Source organism: Oncorhynchus keta, chromosome 1, assembly GCF_023373465.1.
Source record: "Oncorhynchus keta strain PuntledgeMale-10-30-2019 chromosome 1, Oket_V2, whole genome shotgun sequence".
In the NCBI taxonomy this organism is placed as follows: domain Eukaryota; kingdom Metazoa; phylum Chordata; class Actinopteri; order Salmoniformes; family Salmonidae; genus Oncorhynchus; species Oncorhynchus keta.
Genome location: NC_068421.1, coordinates 37,566,167 through 37,576,026, shown reverse-complemented (window position 1 = coordinate 37,576,026; position 9,860 = coordinate 37,566,167). Strand labels below are relative to the sequence as shown.

The window sequence follows — 9,860 nt, the reverse complement described above, 5'->3', positions numbered from 1 at the left end:
AAAGCCATTCAACAGTTTCACTATTCTCAAGGAGAAAATGTGTTTTTGTCCAACATTTTGTCAGACAAATGCACTGTATTTTTTTTCGTCTAGCCTATGTTCAAAATCAAAAGCAACAATGGGAAGGCCTACGTAAATGTACATTTGTATCCTACCTTGTCCCAACACTCTGCTTATTCCACTGAAAAATGATAAGAGTTTGTGACAATAGTTTTCTATTTTAGTATACATGTAGGCCTAATACACGTAGATAGTCTATGCAAAAACAGAAAGCTCTACAGGTTTCCAAACGGATCTATTTTATTTCCGTTGAAGGTAGCCTAATAGCAATATGCTCGAATGACAGGCAAGTGCCACCAATTGTAAACAGTGGGATAAACTGTATATTTTACAGTACATGGCACAACATATATAATTTTATCAAATTCACTTCCCTTTGGTGCATATAACCAGAATTGGGCTAATTATGGATAATTGACTGATACACTTTCTTGACCTTGTTTCGGTGAACTAAAGTAGCCTATGTCTGAATTGTAATCGAATTTGACAAATAAAGTACCCGTTTTGTTGACTTTAATTAGCGCAAATTACGAAATTCTTAACAGGATTAGACTAATATAACGAAAATCAAATGTAAAATATCAATGAAAAGCGAGTGCGTAATTGTCATCTGTAGGCCTAACCCGAAAAATCCTATCCTGAAATGCTACTTTGATTTGCACGACCCGAAGCTGTTGACACCCAGGCTATATGGCATATCAAAAATGTCTTTCCTCACTCAACTGCAAGCCGAACGTGTTATTACAACACAGATAACAAATAGCCTCAATTTCATCTGACCTATTACCTTTTTTCCGTTTTAATTAAACAACAAGAGAGATACAGAAAAGAGCAATAGTTCACTGCGTGGGAGTTTGACAAGTTACTCTAAAATGTGGTAGATATTCAGCAGGTTATTGGTGTGTGTGTGTGTGTGTGTGTGTGTTAAGTGTGTGTGTGATACAATGTCATGAGTAGCCTACTATTCCTAATTATCTTTAGGAATAGGAAAGAGTAGCTCAGTGCACATAGCAACGGGATCCGCGAGCCGCCGACTCACGAGAGCAAAAGAGTTGACCCAGTTAGGGACTTGGTCTGCCTCACCTGTCTCTCTTCTTCCTCGACCTCCTCACTACACCTCATGCTGATATGGACATATCAGGTCTTTCCACTTTCACAACCACTTTTATTAGTCCAATAATCGAATATTCATTCCAGCAGGAAACACACATTTCTCAGTTTTAAATATACTGTATTTCAAATATTACACTATACATATTGAAACCCAGATAAACGTTTATGGTTATCAATAGAGTTTTTACACCCTATATAAGAGCTATATAGTCCATAAGACTGCTGAACATCTAATCAAATGGCTACCCAGACTATTTGCATTGCCCCCCTCCTCCTCTTTTACACCGCTGCTACTCTGTTGTTATCATCTATACATAGTCACTTTAATAACTCTACCTACATGTACATATTACCTTAATAACTAACCCGTGCCCCGCACATTGACTCTGTACCGGTACCCCCCTGTGTATAGTCTCGCTATTGTTATTTTCCTGCTGCTCTTTAATTGTTACTTTTATTTCTTATTCTTACTCGTATTTTTTTTAACGGCAGGGTTGGTTAGGGGCTCGTAGGTATGCATTTCACTGTAAGGTGAAATGTACCTGTTGTATTCGGCGCATGTGACTCATACAATTTGATTTGATTTGATTATATGTTTATAGTCCTAAAGCCCTTGTAAAACAATGACAATAGTATCATTCTGACAGTTGTTCACTTATACGTGACCCTATATTGAAAGATAAAGAAAAGTTAACAGCTCATTTATAAGCAAGATAATATATGAAATGTATAGGCCACTATGTAGCCTATATGAAATGTATAGGTTATTTCCACATTTCAAACTAGGCTACTTGACATTATATCAACACGACCCTAATTGTTTAGGTCAGGTCAGTCTATTTAGGAATATTTAGAGCATGCACAATTATGTCAATAAGGTTATTCCTTAATATATTGATGTGAACCTCTTGACATATTGCTGCTGCCTTCATTGGCCCTGTATAGCTGGGAGCTGTGGCCTACGCGAGGGAGGACAGGGAGAGAGTCTAGACAGGCAGCGAGGGGCGCTACGTCAAAGCGTAAGGACCGAGCATAGAGGCAAAATGCTACATAACAACCAAACTAGCAAAATTATTATCTGGAGAGAATGATACAGACTACCGTGATACTACAAATGATTAGTGAGTGTAAAGGATGCAGTAGAATAGAGTAAACAGCCATCCTACCCTCTTATCCATGCGACACGGAAGCCAATCCTACTCCGGGAAGGATGAGACCAGACCCGCTGTCCAGCGCAGGCGTTCTGCCTCCTGTATCCAGATGATCTGATGAAAAGAATGCGCTCTTTAATAAACTAATAGAGGTGGAATTATAACAGTTGAAGCATCAAACGCTGAAGTCTCATCATTATTTACAAGGGGGTTGGTTAGAAAAAATGAACAGCTGAACCAGAGTGTATACCATAATTAGGCTACACCAATAGCCGAGGCTACTATGGGCTACAATAGGCTACATATATTTCCGAAGTAAATGGAATCGTTACTTTTATTGCAAGCAAGCAGCTTTATGATCCAAACTTAGAGGTCCACGACCATTAAAAGCGATGTGTATTTAATATATATCACTAATAAGAATATATCAACCATTAGGCTGTTACATGCAGGCATCAAAGATTACAGAAATACAATACACTATTTTAGAAAAATATGATTCCATAAAATATCCCACCGAAACCTAGATTTGACGTATAGGCTATAGTCACTCTCAGGCCGTGCTCGAGATATCCTGCATGGGCTTCGGTTTCGAGAGCGTTGTGGTAGGTCCGCACGTTATGTCTTTGGGTCCGGCTCGCAGGCGAGATGCTTGGCGAGGAGAAGTAGCGTCCTTTTTGGCCGTTCTCGCTGTCCATGGACTGTCGCGGCAGGCTGGAAAATGTCACAGCGACTTGAGTGATGTTGCTTTAAACATTAAGATAGGCAGAGACTATGTGGGGAGAGATGGTGGTCGGGAGTTGTTTGGGGGGGTCAAAACACGACGGGGTCTCTCACCCCCACCTTCTTTTCACACACACTCGCGCATTACAAACGCAGGATCCCCTCGTTTTATCCCAATGGCACGCACTACACTCACGTAGCATGCATTAGCACAGTTTATTCGCTCCCGTTCACCGTTGCTGAGCCATGACAAGATAATGTCTGATAACTCGAAGATGTGAAGTCGAACACAGACTTTTCTTCATATTCCATAATCTGCAGGATAGTGCGCGCATTTATTAATGAGCACCATACAACCGTTATTGGTATTGTAAATAATGTTCATATCGTTTCCAACACTTGCCTCAAGCATCTGGGGTATCCCAACTCTCAGTGACTGCATTTGTTGTTTTTAGTAGCATGTCAAAGTAAGTAAAATTCCCATAAAGTGCTGATGATTCTTTCTGATAGGCTATTGATTGACATGTTAGTTATTGGCCGCACAATTCAGGATTCGGATACATTTCTGTATAGCCGGGTTAATGTAACAACCCTGGAACAACCCACCACAGCATTGTGGTAGCATATACGGTAAGTAATTATAGACGAGGCTATTAAATGTCTCAGACATTGGTTCTACGCAAGACATCCTATAGTTTTACGCAAGATAACATTATTTTAGGATGGCAAATCAGGTCATAAATCATTTTCAGTAGGGAAGACCTATGACAATACATTTATTATCTGATAATGACTATAGTAGTGTGTTTTGTTTTTGTTGACTTCATGTAATAGATCTTTGTTTACATGTGTTATTGGTTTTACCATCGAGGACCACTTTTGGAAACAAGCGTTTTAATTAATACTTTCAAGTGATATCCTCTGGGTCCACATTGTACATGTTGTTGTATATGTATGTTCCCCAAAATAAAATCAATTCAATTCAATTCTCCATTAAACTGGCCAAATGTCCCCACTTTGCTTGTAACACCTGGCCATTTTAGTGATCTGTAAAAACCAGGCTACCTTTCGTCTCATTCTAACTGGAGAGAAAACTTTCACAGCTCCGTGGGTCTCGTCTTGTGTTGTAAATTACTCTTAAGTAACATAATAATTATTCAAAACGGTTCTCTTTCCCCTCTCACGCGGCGAGGAACCAACAGGCGGCCGAACATCAATCGGCAGCGCGGTTGCGGCCACATGGGCCGGGGCAAGTCTTCACCGCGGGCGGCGTCGGGCGTGATTTGCTGTGCAGCCTTTGAGCGCCGTAACATCAACGAACCTGTGGCCTTTTAACACGGCGGGAGGTTCATTCCTATGACGATGATCATAGCCTCTAGACCCCTCTAACATCGAATCCATAGCATCAATGAAAAATGTGAACGGACAGGAAAATAGACCGCCTAGGATATTTCTAATTGATTAACTGATTAATTGATACATCCACTTGCAGTCCTATTCTGAATGTTTTATGTTTGGCTTTTTTCTTTATTTTTTCTTTATGACCTTATCTTTGTCAGTCCAACATCCAAGCCATTATTGTGCAAGATCCAAACATCTTGATGAGGTTGCTGGTGTTGTAGGGCTGCATCACTATACTTCGGGAAGCACACCCTTGTGCGTCAATGAAGTCCATGTCATCCCATTTCTGACACCAATGCAGTGACTTTAGAGGTAAAGCCTCGGGACTTAAATAGGGAATCTGCAGTTGAAAGAACAACAAAGCGACCACCCTGCCACTGATTTGGTCTACAGCTGAGAAATGGGGCAAAATAAATGTAGCCACTCTTAATTTCATAGATAAAGCTCTGGATGCTAAGGACTGACCATCCATGAGAAATAAATGATCGTTTTAGCCATGTTTTGAGGCGACACTGTGTTTGTTTACAATTATATTGTTTACAGACAATGGAGTAAAAAATATGTAGATATTTGGAGTTCTGTTGGGGTGCAACTCGGGTCATGAGGCAAGTATAAGATATTCTTCAATAGTCAATGGTAGCCTATATATAATTAATTTAAAGGTCCAAAAATGGATGTAGCCAATTGCAGATTGCCCATTTATACCCTCAACCTAGCATCTCTTAAACCTTGTTCACACTGGCAGTTTGAAGTGACTCAAATCCTATTTTTTTTGCATATCTGATGAAATCTGTTATTTTCCCTGCAGTCTGAACAGCCAAAAAGCACATGGATTCTGATATTTCAATACACATGACAAACAACCTTCGTAGGTAGTTTGTAATCAGATACAAATCTGATTCCTGGCCATGTGACTTGTGTCTGAACAGTCAAATCTGATATATTTGCCCTCAAGAGGTTTTTAGACTGTTATCTTGCATATGTTGTTGCTTGCTAGCTACTCTGTCGACTGTTTGGACAAGAACACGTGGTACCTTGTTAATTGTTTACAAACAAATGAGTTAACGTGCTAGAAAGTTAAACAGCTACCTAGCTAGCTAGTTGACTGCTGTGGCTAGCTAGTTGACTGCTGTGGCTAGCTAGTTGACTGCTGTGGCTAGCCAAAAAACAACTCATTTTGAAAGTTGGATCGTCTTATCCTTTGAGGCTTTAAAATGTGTTCTTACACTATGATTTTGAACATGCAAAGCAACAGGGAAACGTCCATGGACAGGCATTGTTGTCACCTTAGCTTGCTACATAACGTCTGAGTGATAGGAAACAGGAGCACCACCACCAATCGGCCTACACCACTGCGCATACAACCGCCATGACTATGACAACCAGTGTAGCCATGTCAGCAAATGACTGCTATCTGAACACACACACATCCGATTTGATCACTTGTAACTTGCTGTTTGGACAGTCAGTATTCCAAAACGGATTTGAAAAACAAAACTGATTTGAGTGTCAAGGCCTGCAGTGTGAACAAAGCTTAAGTCCAACCAACTTATACAATTCAGGCAAGAGGTCAGAATCTTTTGACAAGGACGCTGGTGTACTAAGGACGTCACCCTATATACACAATATTTTCAGTGCATGGAGACGGTGTTAGAAGGAATAGTTCTGAGTAGCCTATATGGCAAGGCTGCTGCAGTTGTTTGTCAGGCCCTGTCAGGGTTGGAGCGGCTGCTGCTGCTGTGCATGTGTGTGTGTGTGTGGGGGGGGGGTCAATGCCAAGGTGCTCGTGATTCAAAGCAATGCTTACTGCAGGCATTGCCCAAGGCTAAAGAGCAGAGAGTGGCTGAGCAGGAAACAACAACAGGAGATAATGAAAAAGGTGGACAGGTTTAACTATACTTGTGGGGAGCTAGGGTTAGGTTTAGGGTTAATAGGATTTTGAATGGGACTGAATTGTGTGTCCCCACAAGGTCCGTTATACAAGACTGCCTGTGTGTGTGTGTGTGTGTGTGTGTGTGTGTGTGTGTGTGTGTGTGTGTGTGTGTGTGTGTGTGTGTGTGTGTGTGTGTGTGTGTGTGTGTGTGTGTGTGTGTGTGTGTGTGTGTGTGTGTGTGTGTGTGTGTGTGTGAGTGAGTGTGTGTGTGTGAGTGTGCGCTTGGGTGTGTATGTGTACCGGTTTGCCTGTCAATGTGCATCTGTTTGTCTATTTTTGCGATTTGAGAATTGTTTCTTAACCAAATGTCGACATGCTCAACATGATCGAATGGCTTTTTAGGGACATTGTGCAAACTCTCCGCCCCTACTGGACCGGTACATCAGCCAGCCCATAGAGAGGTATCCTCGTCCACAATCTACTGTGGTGTATTCACTAGGAACCAAACGGAAGCAAACAGGGAGGAACTAACCTGAACTTGTCCAATAAGAATCTCTTGTTTTCGATGCAAAACCTTTTCTGTTACAAAACATTTCGCTAAAGTCTACTGCAATGTGCACTAATGAATACACTCCTACTGTATCCAAAGGCAGAAACACTCAGCATCTCCTCATTATCAACACTTGGCCTATCTCTAGCTGGACTCTCTCCCTCTACATTCATGGCAATTCAAAACTTCTGTGGTCCATATAGTCATGATTTATACTGCGTAGCCTTCACTTTGAGTGTTTATATGTATATTATCATTGCTTCTAGATCACGTAGATAGCACAGGTGCACATATATACATGAGGAAATATCAGATGTGTAGTGATCTAGTCGTTTCTGAACATGACAACATAGACCATGGATGTGCAACTGACGGTGGCCCCCCCTTTTGTAGGCCTGCAGATTTAGAAGAAATTACTGTTGAGTTAGAATAGTAGAATACACAAGGAGCAATATCGATGCATCAGCAGTTTTAAGTAAGTTAGTCTAGCCAGCTATCTTAACTTGTAGTAATCATGGTTGAATTACCGACCGGGGACGCCACCATTGAGATTGTTAGTCACTCTCACTCAGATATCATATTAAAAACGCCAAACCTTTCTCTCCACCCCATGGCAAAATGTGTAGAATTGCAGGAAATTAGTTATAAAATAGCAAAATCATCTCTCCGCCCCCTTTCAAAGCAGCAAACTTGCTTTAAAACTGCAAAATTTCTCTACTTCCAAGTGGAAAATGTGTAGAATTGCTGCAAACCTGCTTTAAAACTGCTACATTTGATCAACTTTCCATGGCAAAATGTGCAGGAATGAACTCTAAAACTTCAACATTTCTTGTCTGCTGTCAAGAGGGGTGCCGCTAAAATGTTTGTGGCGTTTTGGGTCCCCCAAAACGTTAGGGCCGACACTGGCTGCATGTGTGGGTCTGGATGTGAATATTTTTTAAATGTTTAAAGTTTTATTTCACCTTTATTTAACCAGGTTGGCCAGTTGAGAACATGTCCTCATTTACAACTACGACCTGGCCAAGATAAAGCAAAGCAGTGCGACACAAACAACACAGAGCAACACATGGGATAAACAAATGTACAGTCAATAACACAATAGAAAAATCTATATACAGTGTGTGCAAATGTAGTAAGATTAGGGAGGTAAGGTAATAAATAGGCCACAGTGGCGAAATAATTACAATTTAGCAATTAAACATTGGAGTGATAGATGTGCAGAAGATGAATGTGCAAGTAGAGATAGTGGGGTGCAAAGGAGCAACAAAATAAAAAACAATATGGTGATGAGGTAGTTGAGTGGGCTATTTACAGATGGGCTGTGTATAGGGGAAATGATCAGTAAGCTGCTCTGACAGCTGATGCTTGAAGTTAGTGAGGGAAATATAAGATTCCAGCTTCAGCGATTTTTGCAATTCGTTCCAGTAATTGGCAGCAGGGAACTGGAAGGAAAGGCGGCCAAAGGAGGAATTGGTTTTGGGGGTGACCAGTAAAACATACCTGCTGGAGCGCGTGCTACGGGTGGGTGCTGCTATGGTTACCAGTGAGCTGAGATAAGGCAGGGCTTCACCTAGCAAAGACTTATTGATGACCTGGAGCCAGTGGGTTTGGCGAAGAATATGAAGCAAGGGCCAGTCAACGAGAACATACAGGTTGCAGTGGTGGGTAGTATATGGGGCTTTGGTGACAAAACGGATGGCACTGTGATAGACTACATCCAATTTGCTGAGTAGAGTGTTGAAGGCTATTTTGTAAATGACATCACCAAAGTCGAGGATCGGTAGGATAGTCAGTTTTAGAGGGCATGTTTGGCAGCATGAGTGAAGGATGCTTTGTTTCCGAAATAGGAAGCAGGTTCTTAATTTAATTTTGGATTGGAGATCCTTAATGTGAGTCTGGAAGAAGAGTTTACCTAGGTATTTGTAGTTGTCCACATATGCTAAGTCAGAACCATTCAGAGTAGTGATGCTAGACGGGCAGGCAGGTGCGGGCAGCGATTGGTTGAAGAGCATGCATTTAGTTTAACTTGCATTTAAGAGTCGTTTGCAGACCCAGTACGCAGACCCACGAGCCACTGTGGCTCTTCATGATGAGATCAGATTTTTTGGTTGCCTGTGGAAGAGAGAGCCAATGGGATAAACACCACCGGTTGCCCTTGGTTTGGTAACCTTGGCCACCCAGGCTAGTTGACACGGTTGACTCCGCCATAAAGGGAATATGGTTGCCTTGACCCTGGGTTACCCACGGTCCAGAGGGAACATCTGAATGGGGTGACCCGCCAGTCAAGGAGCGGCACTCTCCAAAGGGGAGAAGGGGGTAAGAGGTGGGAGAGAGAGGGGTAAAAGCACGGAGGGGAGGGGCAGAGTGCTTTTTTATGAGCGTGTGCCTCTCCGGTTTCTGGGCTGTCTGGCCGCATGGACATAAATTCTCTTTCTCTCTCCCTCTCTCTCCCCCTCTCTCTCTCTCATCACCATGTTCTTACAGTACAGTGTTGTCTGTGAACTTATTCTCTCTCAGCCCGTCTGCATTTCTGTCTCCACCTGGTTTGACACTGTACTTCCTTCACTACACATAACCCCTCTCTCTCCCACTCAAGCCCTACTCTCCTCTCCATCCCTCCATCATTTCATGTTTCTCTTCGTTTGGAGAAGTCATCACTGCCTTTCGCCATTATCTCATTTTCTCCCCCCGTTTCTCTCCCTAGTTCCCTCTCTCTCTCTCTCCCTCCCTCCTCCACTCTCCTTATAGATGGAGATTAAGTCTGGGCTGGAGCCCCATCCGTTTCCATGACTGTTTGTTATTAAGGAGATGGATGGAGGCTTGCAGTGCCAGCTCGACGCAGCCGCAATTACAGCAGGTCCAGTGATAGATGGAGGGAGAGCGAGCGAGGGAGGGAGGAGATGGAGAGAGGGAGATAGAGAGAGGGACATCTATCACGCCCTTTAATCTACCTGTCATTGCTCGGGGAAGGCTGGGGAAGGAGGCTGGG

At 42.4% G+C, this 9,860-nt stretch overlaps 1 protein-coding gene across 1 annotated transcript in view; it reads right to left on the bottom strand.

The window, feature by feature from the left end:
• Positions 1–3,293, bottom strand: part of LOC118384379 (homeobox protein meis3) — a 10,660-nt gene extending 7,367 nt beyond the window's left edge. Inside the window, exons 1-2 of the mRNA XM_052523857.1 lie at positions 2,842–3,293; positions 2,340–2,438 (exon numbers count right to left, since the gene is read on the bottom strand). Coding sequence (XP_052379817.1) covers positions 2,340–2,351 — 12 coding nt within the window. The 5' untranslated portion in view covers positions 2,352–2,438; positions 2,842–3,293. The remainder of the gene's footprint in view (positions 1–2,339; positions 2,439–2,841) is intronic.
• Between the last annotated feature and the right edge of the window lie 6,567 nt (positions 3,294–9,860).